Source organism: Cyclopterus lumpus, chromosome 1 (assembly GCF_009769545.1).
Source record: "Cyclopterus lumpus isolate fCycLum1 chromosome 1, fCycLum1.pri, whole genome shotgun sequence".
NCBI classification, from domain to species: domain Eukaryota; kingdom Metazoa; phylum Chordata; class Actinopteri; order Perciformes; family Cyclopteridae; genus Cyclopterus; species Cyclopterus lumpus.
In genome coordinates, this window is record NC_046966.1 from 23,885,416 (window position 1) to 23,912,694 (window position 27,279).

General features: G+C 39.0%; 4 protein-coding genes across 7 annotated transcripts in view; 2 read left to right on the forward strand and 2 right to left on the reverse strand.

The window, feature by feature from the left end:
- Positions 1–25,934, reverse strand: part of LOC117732666 (E3 ubiquitin-protein ligase TRIM21-like) — a 703,346-nt gene extending 677,412 nt beyond the window's left edge. Inside the window, exons 1-2 of one of the 4 annotated variants that reach the window (XM_034535759.1) lie at positions 25,618–25,921; positions 23,538–25,417 (exon numbers count right to left, since the gene is read on the reverse strand). In XM_034535759.1, the coding sequence (XP_034391650.1) occupies positions 23,766–25,417; positions 25,618–25,717 (1,752 nt within the window). In that variant the 5' untranslated portion in view covers positions 25,718–25,921 and the 3' untranslated portion in view covers positions 23,538–23,765. Of the gene's footprint in view, positions 1–23,537; positions 25,439–25,617 lie in introns of those variants that run through there. The other 3 variants (XM_034535744.1, XM_034535769.1, XM_034535751.1) reach the window with 3 other exon arrangements.
- On the forward strand, positions 730–5,426 carry acta1a (actin alpha 1, skeletal muscle a). Its single transcript, XM_034536322.1, has 7 exons — positions 730–916; positions 2,380–2,519; positions 3,123–3,447; positions 3,953–4,114; positions 4,218–4,409; positions 4,499–4,680; positions 4,943–5,426. Exons 2-7 carry the CDS (start codon positions 2,391–2,393, stop codon positions 5,084–5,086), a joined length of 1,134 nt encoding a protein of 377 aa, XP_034392213.1. The 5' UTR covers positions 730–916; positions 2,380–2,390; the 3' UTR covers positions 5,087–5,426.
- Positions 6,897–11,918, forward strand: ccsapa (centriole, cilia and spindle-associated protein a). Its single transcript, XM_034536426.1, has 4 exons — positions 6,897–6,999; positions 8,329–8,701; positions 9,092–9,378; positions 10,237–11,918. Exons 2-4 carry the CDS (start codon positions 8,353–8,355, stop codon positions 10,408–10,410), a joined length of 810 nt encoding a protein of 269 aa, XP_034392317.1. The 5' UTR covers positions 6,897–6,999; positions 8,329–8,352; the 3' UTR covers positions 10,411–11,918.
- Positions 14,728–22,433, reverse strand: cdc6 (cell division cycle 6 homolog (S. cerevisiae)). The gene is made up of 12 exons (XM_034535893.1): positions 22,279–22,433; positions 21,081–21,339; positions 20,455–20,727; positions 19,684–19,883; positions 17,598–17,746; positions 17,184–17,290; positions 16,617–16,756; positions 16,123–16,223; positions 15,890–15,957; positions 15,612–15,796; positions 15,238–15,378; positions 14,728–14,892 (listed from the first exon to the last, which is right to left on the reverse strand). The coding sequence occupies exons 2-12, from the start codon at positions 21,325–21,327 to the stop codon at positions 14,800–14,802; spliced, it is 1,704 nt and encodes a 567-aa protein (XP_034391784.1). The 5' UTR covers positions 21,328–21,339; positions 22,279–22,433; the 3' UTR covers positions 14,728–14,799.
- Positions 25,935–27,279: the final 1,345 nt, after the last annotated feature.

A 27,279-nucleotide genomic window follows, 5' to 3' on the forward strand; every position in this document is an offset into this window, starting at 1 on the left:
CCTACTAGTAGTAGTATTTGTCGTAGTGGCAGTAGTACTAGTAGTATTTGTCGTAGTAGTATTTGTCGTAGTACTAGTAGTGGCAGTAGTAATAGTACTAGTAGTAGTAGTATTTGTTGTAGTACTAGTAGTGGCAGTAGTACTAGTAGTATTTGTCGTAGTAGTATTTGTTGTAGTACTAGTAGTGGCAGTAGTACTAGTAGTACTTGTCGTAGTAGTAGTATTTGTCATAGTAGTCGTAGTAGTATTTGTCGTAGTAGTCGTAGTAGTATTTGTCGTAGTACTAGTAGTAGTACTAGTAGTATTTGTCGTAGTACTAGTATTTGTCGTAGCAGTATTTGTCGTAGTACTTGTCGTAGTAGTAGTATTTGTCGTAGTAGTATTTGTTGTAGTACTAGTAGTGGCAGTAGTACTAGTAGTACTTGTCGTAGTAGTAGTATTTGTCGTAGTAGTATTTGTTGTAGTACTAGTAGTGGCAGTAGTACTAGTAGTACTTGTCGTAGTAGTAGTATTTGTCGAGGTAGTATTTGTTGTAGTACTAGTAGTGGCAGTAGTACTAGTAGTACTTGTCGTAGTAGTAGTATTAGTCGTAGTCCGCCAGTAACGGTCGGTGACTCGGGCTGGTCTCGCTCCATAAACGGGCTCGAGCGCTCCGCGGCGGCCTCGCGGGGGCTTCCTCTCCATATATGGCCCTGCCGGCGCGCGCGAGCCCCTCGGTGCATGCGATGCGACCGACCAAATATGGACGACGTGGCCGGTTGGATTCCTGTCGAATACTCGGACATTCCTAACGGCTGTCTGGGGAGACGGCGGTATATAAGGGGCCCCGGAGGTCGCTGGCTGTCACCCTCCTGTTAACTGGAACCACCAGCAGCGGTTGACGTTTCCTTAACTTGGCAGCCGGAGACAAGCAGAGGTAAGCGGCGCGGAGGAGTGGAACTATCGGTGGAGTTAATGGAGTAAATGTTGTACATTTAAGTGGGTTTGAGTGGTTAACTGCCGGGAGCTGGCAGTGAACTGCGGCCGGCTTCTGTTCGCCTCCAGCGGGTAGAAAACAAAGGCAGTGTGTGTTGTTATGACAGGCGAACTTCCTGTCGGGGAGCCAGCGCCGCTGCGTTCACGCGCTGTCGGGATTTGTAGCTTTTTATGTGAGAACGCCTCCAGAAACTGGACAAATGGGAATTTTCTAAATCACCGAAATGTAATGTTTTGTGTTCAGTGTGATTTATAAAAGTGGAGTGAGAAGTTTTCAGATTTAACGGATAAAAATGTATTTTTAAAAATCTAATCTAAACATTTTATGTATCTTTTCTCTTACTATTTAGCTGCATCAAATTCAATTAATTGTGTGATTTATATTATATTGTACAATCTTTTTACATAATGTTTATTGAAATTAGCCTACATTTACGTTTTAATGCTTTTTTCTCAAAGATTAGTATTAATACAAATGTGTTATTTAACATAATTAAAGTGTTGAACAATATAAATGGAAAATAGTCCGCAATTAAATTGTGTATTCTAATATAAGTCAAAAAATGAGAAAAGAAAAACGCATAATGGGACTTATATTTTTTATCTTTTATTCGTAAAGTTTTGAAGGAAAATAATTTAAAAAAAGAAATATCTAACATATAATTATCATTAAACACCTTATGTGGGAACTAAGTCTGATTTATTTTTGTTAAACCACTCTGAGCTTGCTTTTGTGTTTTATATATTTATTTAACACTTTAAAAAAAGACTTCAGCTTAATCCTCAGATGTATGAGTTTATGAGGAGCACTTGAAGGCATCATTAAACTAAATGAGGGCTAATGGTGTTTCTGTTTACTATAAACTTTTACAAGCTGACTTCCAACTCTGGTTTAATGAAACAGACACTGCAGTGAGGATATTTAATACGTGAGTTATAGTCATTATCCTTTTAATATTTATAAAGCTTAAATAAAGCAGGGCGTGTTTAATAAGAGGAAATAATAAAAAAAGAACATGATCTATTTTGAGCCAGCTGTTGATCATCATACTCCACTATTGAAGAAAAAGCAATGAAATATAAAATGATAGTAAAATATTTCCCCAAAACAGAACACAAGTTTTTCTCTGGTATAGTATAATAACACGCCAAAATAAATTAATGTAGGTCAGAGACTTTATTGTCAGCTTTCCCGGCCGTAAACTTGTTTTATGGTCAGAATTAATAAAACAAACGATACAGAATGTGTTGGCTGTGGGTTGAAAACCTACTGTTAAACAACGTGTATTCATAGCTGTGGTGACACATTTTTTTAATTAGTTGTTAAATCTCCATGTCATACAAATAGCCAATATATAAATGCTTTAAATTGAAACTCACCACCTCCTGACCTTCCTCCCCCAGAAGCCGCAGACATGTGTGACGACGAAGAGACCACCGCCCTCGTGTGCGACAACGGCTCCGGCCTGGTGAAGGCTGGCTTCGCCGGAGACGACGCCCCCAGGGCGGTGTTCCCCTCCATCGTGGGCCGGCCCCGTCACCAGGTACCCGAGAGCTTCTAGTCCCGTGATGTCTGACCTTTGACCTCCTGGTTTTAGCTGCTTTAAACAGTTGTTTTTATGACTTTCATCTTCTCTGAGGAGGGTTGAATCACCTTTGTTTTGGTGCTTAGTTGCACATTCATGCACATTCAAACGATAACCTTATGACCTCTACCCGCCATCAGGTACTTAAATACCAATATAATCACACTGAAATTAAAGGCTATCTGAGCTAAATGTAACTGCGGCTATAAGTATGTTTTCTTCTTTGTTTTTACAAAAGTAAAACAAAAAAAATATATATATATATTTTTAGCACATTTCCTAAATGCAGTAAACAACATAAGAAACAAAAAGTGACTTTTATTTACTGTCTTTATTTATTTATTTTTAACATTTCATTAATGAAGAGCGCGTGTGTACTTGTCTTTAGAGAAATCTGACCTTTTATATTCTATTTGGCATTGCTTCTTTTTTTGGTTAAAAAAAAAAATAAGAAAAGAAGGCTTGTTTCATGACGTCATCAGAATCAAATGGTTTGTTAAATTTGGTGAATAATTGTCACAATCAATATAGTAAGTCTCCTGCGCTTGCTCCTCCCCTCAGGGCGTGATGGTCGGTATGGGTCAGAAGGACTCCTACGTGGGCGACGAGGCCCAGAGCAAGAGGGGCATCCTGACCCTGAAGTACCCCATCGAGCACGGCATCATCACCAACTGGGACGACATGGAGAAGATCTGGCACCACACCTTCTACAACGAGCTGCGCGTGGCCCCCGAGGAGCACCCCACCCTGCTGACGGAGGCCCCCCTCAACCCCAAGGCCAACAGGGAGAAGATGACCCAGATCATGTTCGAGACCTTCAACGTCCCCGCCATGTACGTGGCCATCCAGGCCGTGCTGTCCCTCTACGCCTCCGGCCGCACCACCGGTGATTATTATTATTATTATTATTGTTATTATGGTCCATTTAGATCTGGTTGTGTTTGGAAACGGTTATAAGTGCTCGTATAGTGAAATACATTCATTTTTTAAATAATATTTTGACAGATCAACATGAGATTTACAGGATTTGTGGATCAATTTGTTATTTAATTCACTGGATTAGCCCAAAACAGACATTTTATTGTGTTAGTTTAACAGTTTATTGATTTTTATTGACAGAAATAAGTCACTCGAGCCAAACACACTGTCTTTAAACTACTGTTTCAATTATATGAAACAGAAACAAGTAACGCATTATTTTATGTCAATTTCACGTCAAATATTTGTATTCTCTAGATGATGAAACATGATATTTACATAAGAAACCCTCCCTTAATCACCAGCATGATTATCTAATGATACCTGCTGCAGACATTCGGGCAGATCTGTTGCGTTGCAGTAATAAAATAAAGCATTCGATCCTGAGGTTTTAACGTATTCTGGTGTTTCAGGTATCGTGCTGGACTCCGGTGACGGTGTGACCCACAACGTGCCCATCTACGAGGGCTACGCGCTGCCCCACGCCATCATGCGTCTGGACCTGGCCGGTCGCGATCTCACCGACTACCTCATGAAGATCCTGACCGAGCGCGGCTACTCCTTCGTCACCACCGGTAAGCGGGTGGGGCGGGGGGGGATCGAAACCGCCGACCTTTGCGATTTTTAAATGTATATATTTGTCTGATATTTGTCCTTTTTTTTTTTTTCTTCTTCCAGCCGAGCGTGAGATCGTGCGCGACATCAAGGAGAAGCTCTGCTACGTGGCTCTGGACTTTGAGAACGAGATGGCCACCGCCGCCTCCTCCTCCTCCCTGGAGAAGAGCTACGAGCTGCCCGACGGTCAGGTCATCACCATCGGCAACGAGCGCTTCCGCTGCCCCGAAACCCTCTTCCAGCCCTCCTTCATCGGTGCGTACAGGACCCACATTCCTGAGCGGCATATTCCACTCACCAAAAACTCGTGATGTCCAACCTGAATCTCTCTCTCTCTCTCTCAGGCATGGAGTCCGCCGGTATCCATGAAACCGCCTACAACAGCATCATGAAGTGCGATATTGACATCCGCAAGGACCTGTACGCCAACAACGTGCTGTCGGGCGGCACCACCATGTACCCGGGCATCGCCGACCGCATGCAGAAAGAGATCACGGCTCTGGCTCCCAGCACCATGAAGATCAAGGTAACGACGTAATGTGACTTCTTCAAATCAAATCACCGGTTTTAGCCGATCCAAAAATGAAAGATATTCAATTTACGGTTATATAAACAAGAGGGGGGGACATTTCATTTTGTGGGTTTTCAGACTGGAGTTTATTTAGTGAACTTTCTTTAAGCCGGTCTGAACTAGAAGTTCTTTGTGTGCTCTACAATTTTTAAAAAAGGCGTCTTTCTTATTCTCACCTTAACGTGTTTTTTAATATCGATGTCCTTCTCTCCCACAGATCATCGCCCCCCCCGAGCGTAAATACTCCGTCTGGATCGGCGGCTCCATCCTGGCCTCCCTCTCCACCTTCCAGCAGATGTGGATCAGCAAGCAGGAGTACGACGAGGCGGGTCCCAGCATCGTCCACCGCAAGTGCTTCTAAGCAGGACGGACCCCCCCCAAAGACCCCCTCAGGACCCCTTCAGGGACTCCCTTCAGGGACCCAGAGCAACAAGACGCCGCCGTCCCGGGACGACGTCCTCTCTTTGAGGATCGTCTCACCTGTACATATGTTATTTATTCCTTCTGTTGTGTATGTGATGATTTTTTTTTTTTCCAATGCGAATGATGTGTGTGTGTGTGTGTGTGTGTGTGTGTGTGTGTGTGTGTGTGTGTGAAGGATTCGAGGTACGACACACTCCAATTCGGACCAACTAAGAGAAGAAAAAAAAAGGAGACCAAAAAAAAAAGAACCGAGATAAATAAAGTCCACTTATTTTCAAGTACGGCTGTCGTTTGCTTTTTCTGACTTGAAAACACTAAATATCATCAATATTTAGTTGTATGAGGTTAAAGTAAAAGAAGTAGAAAGACTCTATTGGAAATAAAAGTCATGCATTCGAGAGTTTACTTCAGTAAAAGTAAAAAGCATTTGGAGCTAATTGTAATTTGTATATATTGCAGTATATACATTATGTTTATGTATATTTATTTTTTACTATTCTATACCTTTTTCCTATTTTTTCTCGACATACTATTCTATGACTTTATAATCTTTTTTTTCTTCAACATACTATTTTATAACGTTTTAGGATTTTTTCAACACACTAAAAATATCTATTATCATAATACTTTTTTCACAGGAGCCCAGTACAAACACTTGAATATTCCTTGTTTCATGCATTAGGTCATAACACTTTTTAAATGTAAACAAAATTAACCACAATGAGCTCCAGACCAGGTGTCTAGGAGGGATGAACCTCCTTAAAACACCACAACAACATGTCCCACAATGCACCTCGTCATCACTGTGGCGTCATCAGGGTTGGTTTGTTGACAGAAGACATTATAAATGTTGTAATAGCCCTTCATAAGATAAATAGGAAGTATAACCTTAAACGGATCTCTCTGTTCCACCTGTTGTCGTCTCTGCACAGATGGATGCAAATCACGCATGCGCAGTGTGGTCCCTGCTGCTTCACGATAATATGTTCCATCTTCATTACTACAAAATGTTCCCTAATGCTGCAACAGGCTCGCGGGAGTTAATCAGAAGTGTGCCGGAAGTTTACGATGTATCTTTCAAAATAAGAGCTACAGTTTCAAATGTTGCCAATTATCTCAGTTTGAGTGGCTTAAAGATATTTATATTTACTGTTCGTCCAAAAGTCGACACGCAATAGGTTTGGTTGAATTACAACGTCATTCCACAACAATAGGTCTTAAAGGTTTAGAAACAATATTCACAAGTACTCAAGTACTACACTTATATACAATTGTAAGGTACTTAATTTGAGTACTTCTACTCCACTACATTTCACGTGTGCACCCTTATCTGATAACTTTAAATACTATGCATATTTATAATATTCATACAAACTAACACATAATGATGCTATATTATTAGAGATGTAGTTACCAGACGAGTTATTGGACGAGCAATGCAGGTGCAGGTACAGATAAATAGGGAAAGGTATACAATTTAAAAAATATATATATATATATATATATATATATATATATATATATATATATATATATATAAATTAAAAGGGAATAAAAACTATTACAATTTACAATAAAAATATATATACATTAAAAGGGAATAAAAAATATTACAATTAAAAATATATATGAATTAAAAAGGGAATAAAAACAAAAAACAATCAGACTAAGTAAGTACTTACCTTAACTGATCGTCTTTGAGCTTTATTCTGAAAGTGTACGCCGGAAGCTCGCTGGCTTGTGACGCTCTCGGTGCACCGTGACAGTCGGAGAGGACCGGAGCGACGGGGACCGACGGGGGTTTATTTATTGCTCCCCAGCAGACCGGACCCCTCTTGGAATGAGGTCTGGGTGAGTGACATCACACCTGACGTGCACGTTCAATTGTTTTTGGTTATTAATCCGTTTATTTTAAAAAGCTGCGCGTGCCTGCAAAACGGAGCAGCTGCACGTTTTCACACGATGGACACGTCGTTTAAAACTCATTAAAATGTGCGAATATACACATCGAGACGTTTGATTAATGCAAATTGGACGTATTGGTTGTTTTTTTCCCCTCTGCGTTGTTTTTTTAAAGGCTATAATAATAATAAAAAATACAATGTTTTGGGGTGTGACTGTGGAAATAAACACCTTCAAAATAAGAGGGGTTCAGATACGTAGAGAGAAAAAGAATACTGTATAAAATCTTGTTAATATATATATATATATATATAATATATAAAAGAATATGGTGCTTGGATCATATGTCGGCCAGCTCAGATAAAATGAATAATGAATGCAGTTAATTTAAATAATAAAATAAAATGAACTGTAGTATGTGTGTGTGTAGGAGGCAGCACTCCAGACATAAATAGGTCTGTTAGTATGAGTTACTACTATAGTAATAATATAGTAGTAAGACTATAATAAGCTTCAGCCCTCCTCTGCTCTGACGCTCATCTGTTGTGACGGGAGGTGGGCGGGGCTTAAAGGTAGACCACACCTGGTTAGTGCGCGTCACGAGGGGCTGCAGGTATATAAAAATAATATTATGCTTTTTTTTTGGAAATCTTTTTACTTCCTAACAGTTAGCTGAATTGTATTGGTTAATTAATCCATCAGTTGATTTATAGAAAATGAACAATAGTTATTTAAGTTTATTATTATCATTATTAATAAACTGAACGGATCTTCTCAAATTTGAGGATTCGTTACTTTCCCTTTTTAGTTATTTAAATTTATTTTCTAAGAACTTTAAAGTTTGTAATGTTAGTTGGCTAATTTTAGTTATTTTACTATTATTGTAAAACACATTTATTATTATTATTATTTTTGACAGATTTTTTGACATCCTTTACTATTTCTTTTTCATTAATATTAAAAAGACATACTTTTTATATAAGTATAATTAACTTTTTTTTTTACATATTTCACTCTGACGTTTAAAATAATAAATACAATACTTTGCCTTTTTTTTTATTACTTTTTTATAAAGAATTTTGACGACATACTTTTATTACTTTATATGATGACTTTTCAATAATTTTTGTTAGGAGATTATACCCCAAAAGTTGCCAATCTATCATGTTTTTTATTATGATTTTATTTTACCGATGACGTACTCGAGGTGTTAAATGTCCTCTTGCCTCGAGATAATCAGACCGTCACGTTTGGGCCTCGTGGTTCTGCCTTCCACAGCGACCAGGACCGGCAACAATAACCATGGTGACCAAGAAGATCCGGTCTGAGTACATGAAGAAGTTCAGGGATCCCAAATGGGAGACGTTCTCCAAATGCTACGAGGACTCTCTGAAGTACCGCCTGACCCGGCGGGTGATGGAGCACTCCCACAAGCCCTGGTTCTGGGAGGGCTGGGACGGCGGCTCCGAGTCCAGCGGCCGGTCCACGCCGAGGCCGACCGGGAACCGGATCGCCCCCCTGTCACTCCCGCCGGCGGCCGCGGAGGAGACACGTGGGTCGCCTGGCAACGGGTCCAAACCGCCCGCCGAGGACGGACGGGCCGAGGTCCGAGGAGGCGACGCCGTCGTCGTGGACGCCGCTGCGACCGCAGGTGAGGGGACAGCGGCCAATAACCGGATAGTTTGATGAATCAATAAGTAAAATAAACAACTCGTCAATGGATCATTGGAATAATTGTTATTGTCAAATTTAAGTTCAAGCATTTGGAAACTTTTCCATATTTGGGGACCAGAGAATATTAAAAATATAATGGCTGCCACCAATGATTGCTTTCTCTATCAGTCAATCAATCAATCTATTGATTGTTGTATTTATTCATTGTTCGGTTCCCAGAGTCCAAAAAAAGCTCAAAAGAAATCAGCAAATATTCACATTGAAATTTTCTTTTCTTTTTCTTTTATTAAATCCTTTATTAAAACAGTTGCTATCGACTAATCAATTGAATTGTGTATGTGTGTGTGCGTGTGTGTGTGTGTTACAGAAAACGGTGTGAGCGAAGCCGCCTCTGGGCCCTCTGAGGAGACGGACGGCGGTCCGGCCGACACCTCGTCTTCCGACGGGGAGCCGGCGGTCCCGGCGGTCCCGGCGCCGAAGAGACGCCCCCGACGCCGGGACGCGTCCCACGATGACAAGCCCGCCGGCGGCGCCGCGGCGGCGGTCCGCAAAACGCCGAGAGCGAAGAGCCAACCGCCAATCGGCACCAAGGAGAAGGAGAACCGGAGGCCGTCCGGCAGACCCGCCTCGGAGGTCCGGAGGACGCCGAACCCCGTGAGTTATTAAAACTCTACTTTTATAAGCTAGAGGGTTCTTCATGTGTTTCTGGTTTGAGCCGCAATGGAAGAAGCACTCTGACTAAATGATGTATAAGTACCTGAAAATACTAAAATACCTCAAGTATTAACATCCTCCAAGTAGAAGAAGAAAAGTATTAGCAGCTAAAGTAAAGAATCCAAAGTAAAAGTACTCATCAGGCAGCAGAGTGACATTATGTTATTATATTATTACGTATTTATACATATATATATATATATATATATATATATATATATGTATGTGTATGTGTATATATATGTATGTGTGTATATATACATAATAATATAATATATATTATATTATTATATTAATACGTATATATAATATATATATATGTAATAATGTAATATATATATTATATTATTACGTATATATATTATATATATATTTATATATAATAGTATTACGTATATATACAAATCTATATATATATATAGATATATATCTATATATTATATTATTACGTGTATATATATACATATATATATATAATTTTATTTTTAGCTTTTAGGATGTTTTAATTATGTGAAGTGTCTTTGAGTACTATGAAAAGCGCTATATAAATTAAATGCATTATTATTTATTATTATTATATATATAGAGAGAGATATATTTATATATCTATATAGATATATAAATATAGATTTATAGAGTTTGGATGTGAAAGTGAAGTCAGGAAACCAGAGAAGTGAAGTTGTGTCACCAGAAACTCTTCAGGCATCAATAATAAAACACTGGTGTGCTTTTCAAATCTCTCTCTCTCTCTCTCTCTCTCTCTCTCTCTCCTCTTCCTCCCCCTCTTCCTCCTCTCAGAGCAGCATGTCTGACGCCTGCGTTCAGACTCGCCGCGACTCCGACAAGCGGAGCTCCGACGTGGAGCGGCGCCGCGCTCGGTCCGCCGACCTGGAGAAGACGCGCCGGCTGACGGTGGCGGACGACCGCTGGGTGACGGAGTACATGCGCTGCTTCTCCGCCCGGCTGAGGTAGAGACCGGGGGGGGGAATCGAACCCTCGAGCCGCGTGGTCTCGGGTCGAGTCCCCGTCGGGGGTCCTTTTAGGGGGAACCGCTGCTGTCGAGGACAACAAACGTTTAAGAGTTTAAATGTGAATTCACCAAAACTTTAGACACGAAAGAAGTCTCTAAAACTAATAAAACGTGTTTTTGATAGAAAAAATCTGAATTTAAATAATAATTTTTCATTTCAAGTTACTCTTTTCTTTCTAAAATACACTTTTATAGTATCTGTTTGCAGGATTAACCGGGATTATATTGACGGTTTCTTCCTCTTTTTCAATTGTGTTTTATTTTTATTTTTAATGCTCGACAGCAGCGAAAACAAACAGTTGTGACGGACTGGAATATATATATTATATATATATATATTTATATTTTCCCTGTGTTTGATAATGAACAAAGTCAGAGAGAACAAACTCTTTTCTCATCAGTCGGATAAATATTTGAATGTTCTTTGTTTACATTTGTTTGTATTTAAGGCAGCTGAGTGTGTTTTGAAATGGACCAAAACTAAAAGTATTTTTGATATTTCACTATTTTGGAGTTTAGAAGAAGAAAAAACATAGAAAAACCAAGATTTAATCGAATGAAATTAGTATTTAAAAAGTATTTTCTGAGTAGAAACTATATTTAAGACTTTAAATTAACTTAAGACTTCGTAACAACCTCAGATTTCATTTTGTTTATTTTTTCTTCGTCGATTTTAAAGAGGAAAACTCTTAATTCTCTTAATAATTAACGTGTAAGACCAACGAATTAATTATGCAAAAGTGAACTCTTCATTTAAAGTTTCAGAGACTTTTTGCTTCAGTATAAGTTTTAGTTAATAACTTTGTGGTAACTCGCTCATATTGTTCATTTATGTTGTTTAAAACCGTTTAAGACGAGTTAATTTACTAGAAATCCAGTTTACTGCCACAGAAATAATTAGACTTTTATCAATCGATCAATAATTTAAAGTTTCATTCATAAAGCAGCTTTCAGACAAATCAAATGCATTTATTTTTTTAAGTGCTTTACACATGTCAGACAAGAAGAAAACAAGAGGAATTAAGGATGAAAAGAACAAAAGAAAGAAAAGAAAGAAAAACGATCACAAATAAATCAAATAAAACACAGAATAAAACCATTAAATTAGAGCAAAATAAACTTTTAAAACATTTAATATTCAGAGCGCAGGCAGAATTTCAAGCTTATAATGCGATAGCTTTATTAATGAGCGTTGTTATAGTTGACGAGATTCTTCAGGATTGATTTGTTTTAACTTTTTAATTTAACGGTTAAAAAACGTTTTTACGGAAGATTGTATAATTTATATAGAAATGAATGTGCTTGAATATCCAAGGTTCTACGGTATGTAATTGTTTTTAATTTAGTAAATAAATAACCAATGGTTCTTTACAGAAAAGAAAGAAAAAAAACACATCCATTGTAAAATTACCGAGAAATTACAGTAAAATACTGTAGAAAAAAAAAAAAATTAAACCTTTATCTAATCCAATCGATTTTAACGCTATTGAGCTCCTCGTCGTTTATATTTCATCCGTTTTCAAATCCAATCGAACCGACTGTTTCGCCAGTTTCTGACTGTGTTTTTTCCGACTGTTCCGCGAAAACCAACAACGATTGTAAAACGCACGATGTCGCCGTCGCGTCACGTGACCGAAACCGAGGGCTAAAGTTCACGTGTTCATTACGTGTTCGTGAGTGTCCTTTTGAAACTGAATGCGTATTTAAATTCACGGAGAATGTTTATTGACTTTTAACACTCTGAATGTGAACTGTTTTCTTTATTTATTATTTCATATTATTTTTAATAATAAGTTTAAGTGTTACAAAGTAGCTTTATTTAATCGATGTGTCGCTGTTTATGTTTTTAATCAAAGTTAAATCCCTTTTGAAAAGAGATTACTTTCATGTCACTTTATGAGAACATTAATTTGCTATTTTACGGGAAATTTAGTTTTTAAGAAAACTAACAATTAAAATATTTTTGAAGGAAAAACTTTCAGAAGATTTCCCTTTTTAAACTTAAAAAAAATAATAGAAATGCCGGCAAATGGAACTGAAAAATTATTTCATCTTTTTTTCATCTGGAAGAATCCGGACATGAAGTTAAAAGTTGTTTTAAACTCTCTTAAATCACCTTTTTTATTTTTATTTTCTTTACCTTTGTTAGTCGCTCTGACTTTAAAATTAAACTATTACTTAAATTATTTAAAAGAAGACTCCTTAACATCCAGTTATATTTTATATATATAAGTTTATTAAAACCCTCTTATTCTACTCGGCCTGACCTTTTACATAAGAATTACATTTAAGCTTTATTTACAGTTTTATTCTGCGTATTTTTAATCTTTGGCAGCTCAACTATAATTTACAATTAATGACTAATTACAAGTTCTTTGAGTTTGAAGTAGAGCGTAAAGTTGACTTTGTGATGATAGATTTATGAAGGCAGTAATTTATATATTTTAACATTTAGAAGCAACTTTTAAACCACAATAAATATTTTAATATTTGGGAAAAAATGAATCTCATACTACAGAAAGTACATTAGAGTGTATGTATTATATATATATATATATATATATATATATATATATATATATATTTAAAATATATATATATATATATATATATTGTTTTTCTTTGTTTTGGTCCCTGATAAGTTGGTTTTTGAGAGTCTAAACGTTTCAGACAATCACAGTAAAATATTAACTGTTAATTAGAAAATCTCATATTTAAAGTTTAAATACATAATATATAATAGGCAGTAAAGTTTAATATATATATTATATGTAAGGAGTTTGTGAAATGCAATGTTGGAGAAAGTGACTTTTATTTGCGTGCTGTATCTAAAGCTTTGAGTTTGTGTTGTTTATTTATTTATTGTTGTTTGAGTATTGAATCATATTTTATCTCCAACACAACGTTTACATTTTTGGTCGCTGTATTTGTATTTTGAAAACATGCACAACTATATATATATATATATTTATTTATTTATATGTATATAAATAAATGTATATATGAAAATATATATATTTTCATCCTCTTTGCTGTGAATAAATAAAATCTTATTTGAATAGTCCATATTTATGTCTGATATTTGAATATGGATTAAAAATGTTTTTATTTGCATTATTTCAGAAGAGTTTAGGGTTTAAAGTACTCAGATCTTATATGTGGTAAAAGTAAAGACAGTCTATTGCAAATAAAAGTAAAAGTACTGCATTAAAAATATTACTAGAGGAAAAGTACTCATGGAGAACGACTCATTTCAGTTATTAATTCATCACTTTTGATCAAAGGTGGAGCGCGTTTTAACTACTTGTGTTTTCTCCTTTAATAAACACATTTTATTCTTATGATTTATATATTTTTGATCTGCATCACTAATGAGAGGAAGTGGGATTTAAACTGGGTTTAACAAGACTTTTCTTTTTTGGCTGAGTGACGATGCATTCAGGGGGTTCGCAGAGAAATCGGAGATTTAAGCGTTGCCAGTGAACAAAAACACAAAGTTGAAGTCGTCTTACAGCTGCTGCAGTTCTGCCCTCAGCTGTAAACCGTTAATCCAATCAGTGAAGCTGCTGATCCCGGGTCAGTTAAAGAGACAGCTCGCTGGTTTCACAACAACAACAACAACAACGCTGGAATCTTGTAAACAAAGCTGGCATTTTAAGGTTGTTTTTTTTAATTCTGAGGATAAATATTTAGGACTTAAAGGGCCAGTACGTCACATTTCATCCCTGTGATTGAGAATGTAATATTTGAGTCTCTATTCTTCAATATTGTGCTCATAGTTTCTTTTTGTTTATACAATAGAGTAAAAACTGCAATATAGTATTTATTTTCCGGGGAGACGGGTGTTCATAGTACTGCAAACATACAGATATTGCAGTACTTTCATTAGTTAAATTAAGCGTAAATCTTAATTTATTATATAAGCAACATTCTAAGTAGCATTATGATTTTTAAAATAATAACTTAATCCCGTTCAGTGTCAAATGAGAGCAAATAAAAACATGGAACTCAGATTAAAACGTCTGTACATTCGTTTATTTACAGCTTAAAAATGGAAACTTTTTCAAAATCTAAACTGAAACAAAATGCTGTAATTTCATAATTAAAAACATTTCTCCAATGACTCTAAAAAAAAAAAAACAGAGCGTCAACATCAGAGGAAAAACTACGAAAAATAAGATAACGTCTTAAAAAAAAATATATACAAATTCTCCGCAAAAAAAAAAAACGAGAACTATATATATATATATATATATATATATATATATATATATATATATATATATATATATATATAAAAAAACTAAAAATCATCTTTGTTGAGAAGCGCGTCAGGACGGGAGGCCGGCGGCGAGGATGCTCCCCAGCAGCGTTCGGTCCTTCAGAGCGTTTTCAACGTCTTTCTCCTCGATCTTCAGGAACACCTGCAGGAGCGAAACGGTCGAGATTATGACCTCAACTTTATGAATCACAGGCGACGAAAAGAAAAAGACCCAAACAACGTCGCTGGAAATGTTTACATGAGCGACAAGATTTCAAATTAACTCACTGAGAAAAGTCATTTTTCAAGCAAAAATGCAAAAAAAAAATACATATTTCTCAAATACAAAGAATTTTCTTGGGTTTTAAGCACATTTAATCCGTTCATTTAGACCGTTGTCAGGACCCAAAAAAATGAATTAATTTATTTCTATAAATCATTTAATAAATTAAAAATAAAATAAATAAATAAAAGCGATAAGTGAAGCTACAGAGCGACTCAAGCTCACCTTGGCGAGACGAGCCTCTTTGGCCTTCTTCAGAGAGAAGATCCCTCGACTCTCCAGCAGGCTGCAGAGCGACAGACACTCTCCCTGCCCGACGGCGGACACCTGGCGGCGGGCGCACAGGCGGCTGTACACCTCGTGGAGCTGAAACCACAAAAACAAAAATCACTCTATTTAACCGGCGCCTTCAGTGACATCTGGTGGACATTTGAAATACTGCAAGCTGAGGAAAAAGAACGGGCCGGTTCTCGTCTATGCATCTGACTCCTCTAACATAAGACATCACTTTATTTATCCTGAGGGAAGTTTGTTGTGCAGCAGCGACTTAATCTTTATTTATTAATTTAATATGTACATATTGGTAAACGTAAACTCACCTTCCCGACGGCGACCTCTTTGCTCTTCCCGCTGCGTGTGAGCAGCAGCAGGCAGCAGACCAGCAGCTTCTGCTGCAGAGGGAAACTCTCTCCGTCGGCAGCGCCGCCGCCGCCCGGAGACGCCATCCGGTCGCCGTAGATCTCCGACAGCACGCGCGCGACCTGCGGAAGGCTGACCCGCGACGCTGCACGGAGGAAGTCGAGGTTAGAGGTCACGCGTCTCCATGGACGACAAACGGAAATCCAGCCGACGCTCGGCAGCTCAGTCGTTTACTCACCTTTCGGTCCGCCGGTTGGATCCGAAGCGTTCTTCCTCTCGTCGGACTCGACCACCTCGACCGCTCTCCTGGAAACAAGAATCAAGCCGTCAAGCTGACTGAATGCAAAAATAAAATAAATAAATACACTTCTTCCAAATTGTTTAAGATTTTCCTAACGATGCACCACATAAATCAGTATTAAATCAAAAAGGCGTGTGGTAAAACAAATCAAAAATAAAAATAAGTCGTACCTGCAGATGTCCAGAGCTTTCCTGGCGTCTCCTGACACCGCCGACACTTTTCGGGCACAAAACTGAACCGCGGACGCGTCGAGGATCCCGTCGGCCGACGCCTGAGACGAGCGTAAACAAACCCACTAATTAATACAAACGTTTAAAAGTCACACACACACACACACACACACACACACACACACACACACACACACACACACACACACACACACACACACACACACACACACACACACACACACACACACACACACACACACACACACACACACACACACACACACACACACACACACACACACACACACACACACACACACACACACACACACACACACACACACACACACACACACACACACACACACACACACACACACACACACACACACACACACACACACACACACACACACACACACACACACACACACACACACACACACACACACACACACACACACACACACACAGTTTAATCTCAAGCCCACCTGAGAGAGCCGGTCCTGGACGATGGCCGTGAGCTCCTGCCGGCTGTAGGGAGGAAAGTGCAACAGCAGGGGGCGACAGTGAGGGCGAGCCTGCAGACGGGGCAGGATGCGGTCGGTTAGATCCAGAGCGTTGGCGATGCCTGAAAACAAACAAACATCTTTTAAAAAGACGTATTTACACAAGAAACACTGAACGTCTCTACACCGATGATAAAAGATTATAATAAGACCAACTCTCACATATAAATATCATTTAAGAGTCTCGTGTTTTTTTTTTAAAGGACGGGCTGAAATTAATATTGAGAAACAAAATATGATTTATGTAAAAAAAAACAATGTACCAAAAAAAGTACAATGTGTCTGATATAACAAAATAATTTAAATTAATACATTTGATTTTTAATTAATAAATATATATATATTTTCTTTATTTCTCACATTTAGTCTGACGTTTTGAGAGAAGAAAAATTGTGATTTCACATCTTTTTAGCTTTTTATGCGTTTTAATTAGTTTTTAACCCCCCCCTTGTTGTTGTTGTTGTTGTTGTTGTTGTGTGAAGCTCTTACCGACGAGACAGAGGCGAGACTTCGGCAGGTGCGGCCACTCAAAGATGGTGTACAGGACGTCCTGAGCTTTACTGTCCAGCTGGTCCATCTCGTCCAGAACCAGAAGCCTGAGGACGAAACAACGTCTGTTATTAATATTTTATCACCAGAAGCTCATCAAGACAGAAATAACTCCAATAATACAGAATCAAAACAAAAAGCAGTTCCGATGTCTTAAACCAGCAATTTATTGTGTAATTAATTTATTAATTATCAGCTGCTTTGTTACATTTCAGCACCTTTGTTGACAAATTAAATACATTTATTGTAAATTCGGTTAAACAGGTTGTGTGAAAATGCTTCAGCTGGGAGGCTCCGTTAAATAAAATAAATAGTAAATATAAGACACAATAAATATAATAAGCGATAACTCACACAGCGGGCCCCGGGGCCGTCAGGAAGCTCTGCAGCCCGCTCGGCCCGCCGGGCGCCTTCAGCGTGTCGGCCAGCAGCGGGAAGACGGCGTGCGAGCTGCGCAGACTCATACAGTTCACCAGCACGGTGTGGACGGGCGCCAGCTGGGCCTGGAGGGTCACGGGAAACCAGTTCAATAACCAGTTATATAGAAACCAGTTCAATAACCCCAGTTATATAGAAACCAGTTCAATAACCAGTTATATAGAAACCAGTTCAATAACCAGTTATATAGAAACCAGTTTAATAACCAGTTATATAGAAACCAGTTCAATAACCAGTTATATAGAAACCAGTTCAATAACCCGTTATATAGAAACCAGTTCAATAACCAGTTATATAGAAACCAGTTATATAGAAACCAGTTCAATAACCAGTTATATAGAAACCAGTTCAATAACCAGTTATATAGAAAACAGTTCAATAACCAGTTATATAGAAACCAGTTCAATAACCAGTTATATAGAAACCAGTTCAATAACCAGTTATATAGAAACCAGTTCAATAACCAGTTATATAGAAACCAGTTCAATAACCCGTTATATAGAAACCAGTTCAATAACCAGTTATATAGAAACCAGTTCAATAACCAGTTATATAGAAACCAGTTCAATAGAAAACAGTTCAATAACCAGTTATATAGAAACCAGTTCAATAGAAAACAGTTCAATAACCAGTTATATAGAAACCAGTTCAATAACCAGTTATATAGAAACCAGTTCAATAACCAGTTATATAGAAACCAGTTCAATAGAAAACAGTTCAATAACCAGTTATATAGAAACCAGTTCAATAACCAGTTATATAGAAACCAGTTCAATAGCCAGTTATATAGAAACCAGTTCAATAACCAGTTATATAGAAACCAGTTCAATAACCAGTTATATAGAAACCAGTTCAATAGCCAGTTATATAGAAACCAGTTCAATAACCCCAGTTATATAGAAACCAGTTCAATAGCCAGTTATATAGAAACCAGTTCAATAACCAGTTATATAGAAACCAGTTCAATAACCCGTTATATAGAAACCAGTTCAATAACCAGTTATATAGAAACCAGTTATATAGAAACCAGTTCAATAACCAGTTATATAGAAACCAGTTCAATAACCCCAGTTATATAGAAAACAGTTCAATAACCAGTTATATAGAAACCAGTTCAATAACCAGTTATATAGAAACCAGTTCAATAACCAGTTATATAGAAACCAGTTCAATAACCAGTTATATAGAAACCAGTTCAATAACCAGTTATATAGAAACCAGTTCAATAGAAAACAGTTCAATAACCAGTTATATAGAAACCAGTTCAATAGAAAACAGTTCAATAACCAGCTATATAGAAACCAGTTCAATAACCAGTTATATAGAAACCAGTTCAATAACCAGTTATATAGAAACCAGTTCAATAACCAGTTATATAGAAACCAGTTCAATAACCAGTTATATAGAAACCAGTTCAATAACCAGTTATATAGAAACCAGTTCAATAACCAGTTATATAGAAACCAGTTTAATAATAGCAGTTATAACCATTAACAGAACAGTTTTTAATCAAAGTAAAAGTACAGTTACAAACATAAGTAAGAGCCCTGCATTAAAAATCTTACTTTAAAACTATAGTTTCATCCTAATGCATGTAATTTAATTAAAGTACCAGAAGATTGACCCCTTTTATAATCATATATAATATTTACAGTAAATAATACATTTTACGAACGGCTGGGAATCTTAATCTATAACCCTTTATAATTTATTAGTCGATTATTATTTTGTATTAATTTGAATCCGCAAAGTAATAAATGTAGAAGTATAAATAAAATGGAAAGAAGTAAAGTGCCGAACAATTGTTTAATTTAAATACTTAATTCCTTCAGTGTCTTCCTGCAGTGACTCAAAGTCTCCAGCAGGCGTCGCTGCAGCCTTCAACATCTCTGAACTACTTCCATGTCTTCCTCCTCCAGTAAAATACCACTACAAGTACTACAAGTACTACAAGTACTCCAAGTACTCCAAGTACTCCAAGTACTCCAAGTACTCCAAGTACCTTCATGTCCTGCAGCACACAGTTGAGGCAGGCCGTCTTGCCGGTTCCCGGAGCTCCGGAGATGTAGAGGCTGCCGGGGAGGCGCCGCAGGGCCTTCTCCTCCAGGAACGAGCGGATGGACGCCCGCTCGGCCTCCCGGGACAGGAGGCGCTCGGGGACGGCGGTGTGGAGCGCCTGCTTCACGCTCAGGAACCTCGACCCTGGAGGACAGCGGAGGGGTTAAGGTACACGGTCAGACCCCCGAGAGCCCGCTGCCGATTGGCCAACAGCTCCCCGCAGAGCATTATTATTATTATTATGTTCTCTGCAATGACACAAAGCGGCTGACTCCTCCCATCGGAGGAGATGGAACCGCCTCCGACTTTTTAAGGTTTAAAAAAAAAACATTAAATAAAAACACAAAATAAACGTTTTAACGGTTATTTACGGCAGATTAAATGCATTCCAATGTAGTGAAGTATGGGGAAAAATGACACTATAATTAATTTGTATTATAGTAAAATAGTACTATAGTAAAAAAATGACACTATAATTAATAATAATTTTTTTAAAGGCACAATTAGAAGCTTAATAAAAAATTTAAAAAGAGGCAAACATTCTGTTTCAAGCTCCTAAAAATGTAAATATTTGCTTATTTCTTATTTTGTGACACTGAACATATTTGGGTTTTTATTGTGAAATGTTTGTCATCTTCAGAACCAAACGATTAATAAAGAGAAAATAACGTCTGGATTATTAATTATTAATAGTAAAATAAGAGTGAGCTCTTACTTTCTCCAAAAAGCCGAGCGACCGGCGGCTTCCTCTCCGGGTTTTGGCGTGCCGGGCTCCCAGAAGGCGTTTCCTGGCGCCTCGGGGACGCACCGGCCGCGGGGGAGAGCGGTTTCCGCGGCGACGAGGACGGGACCAGCCGCCGGCGGACCGAGACCGGCGAGTTCTCGTCGTCGAAGGCCGGCTTCCGGGGCGAGGACACCAGAGTCGGCTTGCTTTGCTTCGGAGGAGAACCCAGCGGGGCGTCGCCACGGTTACAGCCGTTTTCATCACCTGGAGAGAATTTGAAAAAAGAAATACCGTGAATCAATAACCAAAGCTTATATTTATTTATTTTAAAGGTGATGATGAACAACACAGACGTCAAAACCAGAAAGCGTGTGAACAAATGTCGCTAGTAAAATAAATAGCCCGTTTGCAGGAGGAAAAACACCTACAATTACAAACACTCTTACTTTAGGTAACAAGTGTTTAGTTTACCCATTTAAAAAAATGGCACGAGTGGAGAAAATGTCTCAACAAATACGCGTTACGCCGTGACTTTGGGTTATTCTTTGTATAAGTCGTATCCCGCCACATGGTGACTTCTTAAACCCTCCCGTAGACGTCATTCATCACCCGCTCACCTGTGCGTTTCCGGGGGCTGAGTGGAAGTCGTGGCTGGAGGGCGGCCGGCGGCGGCATCGTGAGCGGAGACGGGCGGGCGGCCGGTAGTTTGGGGGAGAGCGGTCCGAGCTGAGCGGGTCGCGGTTTGGTCGGAGCCGGAGACGCTGCCGGCTGCGGCGTCTTGGGCCGCGAGGAGACTCTGCAGGATTTGCGGCGCGGGAAGTCCAGCGTGGGCTGAGCCCGGCCGTTAGAGCGCGTGCTGGGCATGTTGTGTTGGACCTGAAACATAAAAGGGATACATAAATACAATATACCAACACCTGGAGAAATATGTGTTATCTGTCAGGTACACAGATATGTGAGCAGACTATTCAATTCAAATTTTAGAATCATGATTATATACTTCAATGACCACACACACACACACACACACACACACCTTTAACTTGTTTTGAAAGACTCAAACAACAAAATATATACTATTAGACATAACTCCTTGGTAACTGTTGTCGTGTGGCAGTGGTGAGGAAAGTACTGCGATGATTAAAAAAGGAAAATACTCCTACGCTCAAAAACGTGACTCATTTTAAGTACTTTAGACACTTCTGGGTAGTTTATTATAGATTAATACATCATAGTGTATATGTTAATATATAAATACTCCAGTAAAGCACACGTACCTCACACCAGTACTTGTGTGTAACTGTACTACGTGTTGTCCCTCCAAAATGTTTGTAATTGAAAGATTACAATAAAGTTTCGGTAATTTGAATGTAGCTCCTTCGTGCCAAACATCAGATCACGCTTACACACATTAAAATACGGGGATCGATACTATCAAATGTAACTTGTGTGACGTTTGTAAACCACTAAAAGTAAAACTTTTATTTAACATTAAAAACAACGCAGAACAAACAATGCGTCGTGTTTGTTAAATGGCGCCAAGCTAGCGGAGAACCACACGGTGACGTTTACGTAACATTTACCCGCATTGACACGATAACAGACCATAATTTCACCCGAAGCACATCATGTGTTTCATGGGAATGTTTCTGAGATAAAATACATACCGTGAAAAGAAGCGATTGTTGTATTTTAGGCGCAGAACTCTCAAACCCGACTCTTTGAGTAGAAGAAGAAGAACTCTCTTCCGGTTACGACGCGCGCGCACGTTAAACCGTTTCACGGGGTGAATTAAAGCGCTCGCGACAGACTCACCTGTTTCAAACTAGTCGTAAAGAAGTCCTCCGGGCGGAGAGAAGCGTTTTCGGTGCTCTTGAATCGCTCCTCGCGTCTCTGTCCTCGGACTTCTTCCGCTCTTTGAGCTCAAACTTGCGCCAAACTCTCCTCCTGAGATCAGCTGTGCGCGCTGCGCTCTGATTGGTCCGCATACGGTCACGGGGGACGGCTCCTCCGCCGCTGATTGGTTGTAAGGACGGGGGGAGGAAGACACGTCATTCTAGTGTTTTGGCGGAATATATTTTCCCGGGAACTTCGACTGTTGTTTTGTTACTTCCGTCTGAGACTTTTAGGAAACAATGAAGACAAAATAAAATAACATATCAGTGTTTCTGAGAAGTAATTCACTCTCTGTGACTAAACCGGTCCTTTTATTTAAGGTAACATTAAATAAACTTAAGAGCTGACATACATTACTACATCAGTACCAGAAGTATTTAGATTCTTGTAGGTCTGTATGTATGTCTATATATATATATATATATTCATATTGTTGGCAATGCTTTATTGTCATTGCTCAATACATTTCTGATGGCAGTTTGCTTGATGGGCCAGAGATTTATTAATAAGATAAAGGATTCAATGCTTGAAGTCACCGTTTAAAACAATATGTCATATAGTTATGAAGCCTTCTGAACCAATGTTATTGAGTAATTATGGTAATAACACAAAGACAAAACAGCCATTGAAAGATGTTTATGTAAAACATGAAAACAAAACAAAAAACAGACAATATAGAAATTCAATGAAATAAAAAGTATAAATGGTGAAAGAATATATGTTATACAATCTCTCTTAAAGCCGCATGGTCTGTCTGTAGATTTCTACTGAGTGGACCATCCTCCTCGTTCACTAACCCCAAAACATGAAAGAGTCCTAATGTCGGGGCTTATCAGTAGTCCCTGAACGCACCCGTACCTTCAGATCACGTAAAAGGCGAATGGCTCACTCTAGAGCTAATGTCCCTTCTGGGCTCCTGTAGCAAGATGGCGGAAGTAGATATAACGTTAAGGAAAACACTTTGATTCTTAGTTTGAGGTGATTACACAAATTAAAAACACAATTATGCATATTATATTCCATTGCTGCTAATTAATCCCCCTAAATGTCAAACACTGTTCCTTTAACATAATATAGTTTGAGGAAAGACATCCTCCCTGTTGACATGTGTAGAGATCAACAGAGTTACACCCACAGTCCACAAGTAAAGATATTCATTTAAAAATTAATCTTAAATTTATCACTAAATATGTACATTTATTACCATAAACGACATTAAGTCTTTATATTTCAAAATGTACCAGTCTGTCATTGTTTGGTTTGTTTATATATCTCTAATTCAGTATTGTAGTACTAAAACTTTGTCTGGTGTATAAATACACTGGACGTATGAAGACTACTTTATGTGAATATGTATTGTTGGTAATGAATTATTGTTCAAGGACTTTATGATCATGAAAAAACAATCAGGGAGTTTGATTGACAGGAGAGATGATCAGAGGGGAGGAGTTCATACCACCATCATTAAAACCAGGACCTAAGAATGGGAGGAGTTTATCCTTGAAGGAGCAGCCAGTAAAGGAGAAGATGAGAGCTGCAGCTTCTACGTCATAGAAGGAGACCAGACCCTCCTCATAGTCCACAAACACCCCCACCTTCTGAGGACCAGACTTCAGGGAGAGAACAACTGGAGAGTAATCAAGAGCTTGATACTCATTTCTATTTGTTAAACATATAGTCCAGTTACCATTCTGAGGTCTCGGTGTGATTAGTCCCTTCCTGTTGATCGACTCTCTGGTCACTCCTAAAAACCAATTAGTCTTTTCTTTAACTTGAACCTCAAAGTAAAATCTGCCTGAAGAGAAACTCTGCTTTGCTAAAACAAACACATGAGAAAATCTCTGTGGGTTGTTTGGGAGATTCTTCTTCACATCACCAAGTTTCACTTGTTTCCCGTCAGCAGACAGTATGAGTTGAGGATGAGCTGTTTTAGGATCAAGAGTCACATCCACTGCAAACTTCTGGACCCTCTTCATCTTAACTTCAGCAACCAGCGTCTTCATCTTTTCACTGAGAGTCTCCTCCAGCTGAGACACAGCTCTCACCACAGTCCCCTCATATGATGCTGGAGGAACACTGACCTCAGACCAGTCCTTGGTGGGTGGTGGATGGTGGATGTTTAGGGCCTGGACACTCTGGAGGAGGTGGAGGTGGTCTTCAGAGAGGGAGAGCTTCTCCACCTCAGTGCTTCTCTTCATCAGCTCAGAGATTTCCTGTTCCAGCTCTCTGATGGAGTCTTCAGCCTGTTTCTTTGTTGTTCTCTGCTTCTCTTCTATCGTATTGATGAGCTCGTTCAGTTTTCTCTCAACAGACTCCTTCAGATGAGTGAAGACCTGAACACCTTCTGCTTTCTCTCTGTCTGCATCTTCCTCACTGAGCTCCACTTTGTGTTTGACCTCCTGAATCTTCAGTCGTCTCTTCTGGATCATCTCCTGAAGTTCAGTCTCTGTCTTCTCCAGCTCGACCTTCTTTCCTTCATATTCTTCCTTCAGAGGAACAACATTGTGCATCTTGTGGTCTACCACAGTGCAGAGCATGCAGACACACGTCTGGTCGGTCCTACAGAACAGCTCCAGAGGTTTATCGTGCTTCGTACACATCCTGTCTTCCAGGTTCTCCACAGGGTCCATCAGCTGATGTCTCTTCAGGCCTGGTCTTGTCAGGTGACGCTCCAGGTGAGTCTCACAGTAGGACTCCAGACACACCAGGCAGGACTTCAGGGCCTTCAGTTTGGTTCCAGTGCAGACGTCACAGGGAACTTCTCCTGGTTTGGACTCTTGTTGCTCTGAGCTGCTGCTGCTGGCTTTCTGTTGAGCCGACTGTCTGAACTGAGAAACCATCTCAGAGATGAAGGTGTTGACCCTCAAATCTGGTCTGGTGGTGAAAACCTCTTTGCACATGGGACACTGGCACCTGTCACTCACATTCCAGTGTTCAGTGATGCACTTCTTGCAGAAGTTGTGTCCACATGGTGTGGTGACTGGATCAGTGAACACATCCAGACAGATGGAGCACAGGAACTGATCTTCAGACAGCAGATTGCTGGCAGCAGCCATATCTACACCCAGAGAACAAGTCACTAAAACATAATTAATCATTAATCATCTTTCATTTGACTTTACTCCTCGTCAGTCTTCACTTGAGGCCATCTGACCTCGTGTCGTAATGAAATAAAAAGAGTGTAACTTCCTGTTTGATGAGAGTTTTGAGTTGACACCAGTTATTGAAACACAGTAAATATCATCAGCTGTCACTCACCAGTTTGTGGGTCAGCTGTTGAGAAAACCCCGACGAGCAGAGTTAATATTTCTTTGGACAGAAACACAGAGACTCGTCTCGACTGTCGCTCAACAAACATTAAGTTTCACTTCAGGAGTGTGACGTCATAGCCCCGCCCCTTCCGGCAGCTCTGTTTGGGAGGTCGTGTTTCCTCCTCCAGGTTGAGACTTTACTGGAGTTACAGACATGTGGCAGTTTAATCTCTGTAGGGAAACTATTATGTCTTTTTATCTTCCTTTTCCTGCTCTCACCTCCTCATCTCATACTCACTTCCGATCTCTATGTGCTGCTGAATGAGAGGAGGAAGTTGAATATGTGCAGTCTGTTCAAGCCTTTAACAAACGCTCCTCCCTCTGATGTGTGCTCTGCTGACCCCTGCTGGTCACAGGAGGGAAACACACCTTTGGGGATTTTATCTGCAGTCATATTTTATTAAGACTGCAGAACGTGTACAAAACGTGTTTTTATTCACTTTACAGGAGTAATAACCAGTCACATCCAGATAAAAACAAGTTACCACTGAATATGTACATCTGTGACCATAAATGACTAAACTCACGCATGACAGCCTGGCGATCGTACCACTTCTCCATGAGAAAACTCCAACAAAAGCAATTATTTTCACCCATAGCCTTTACATTCTCCTTAAGCCGTTTATCACCAACACCACAAAGATCAAGATCATTCTCCTCTGAGATTTTCCAGAGCTGATCTTTAGTGCAACGATCGAAACACTAAGTCCTCTAACTCTGCCTAACGCAGGTCAAAGGCCACCACAGAAACATCGAGCAGGTGGCCGAGGTCAACGAGTGAACTGAAATGCAGGTTAGCGGAAGGCTTTTTAAACACTGAAAACAGCAGCTCGGTCAGGCCCCCAGCAAGCTGGTTACCCACCTGACAGCTCTGGTTGTGTCCCTGAGACAACTGCTCTAGACGCACACCAGACAAAACCATAATTTATATGTAACAAATAACAGCCTGAAACAACTTAAATTTGGACGGACGAGCCCCCACGAACTGGACCACACGGCCCTGACAACAAAGGGGGATACACACAAGTAGTAGTTAACAGAAAGGGTTTTATTTAACTTAGATAGCATAACATAACTTAGGTAGCATAAACATAAAGGTAGCATAACATAACTTAGGTAGCATAAACATAAAGGTAGCAAAACATAACTTAGGTAGCATAACATAAATGTAGCATAAACATAAATGTAGCATAACATAACTTAGTTAGCATAAACATAAATGTAGCATAACATAACTTAGGTAGCATAAACATAAATGTAGCATACACATAAAGGTAGCATAACATAACTTAGTTAGCATAAACATAAATGTAGCATAACATAACTTAGGTAGCATAAACATAAAGGTAGCAAAACATAACTTAGGTAGCATAACATAAATGTAGCATAAACATAAATGTAGCATAACATAACTTAGTTAGCATAAACATAAATGTAGCATAACATAACTTAGGTAGCATAAACATAAATGTAGCATAACATAACTTAGGTAGCATAAACATAAAGGTAGCAAAACATAACTTAGGTAGCATAACATAAATGTAACATAACATAACTTAGGTAGCATAAACATAAAGGTAGCAAAACATAACTTAGGTAGCATAAACAT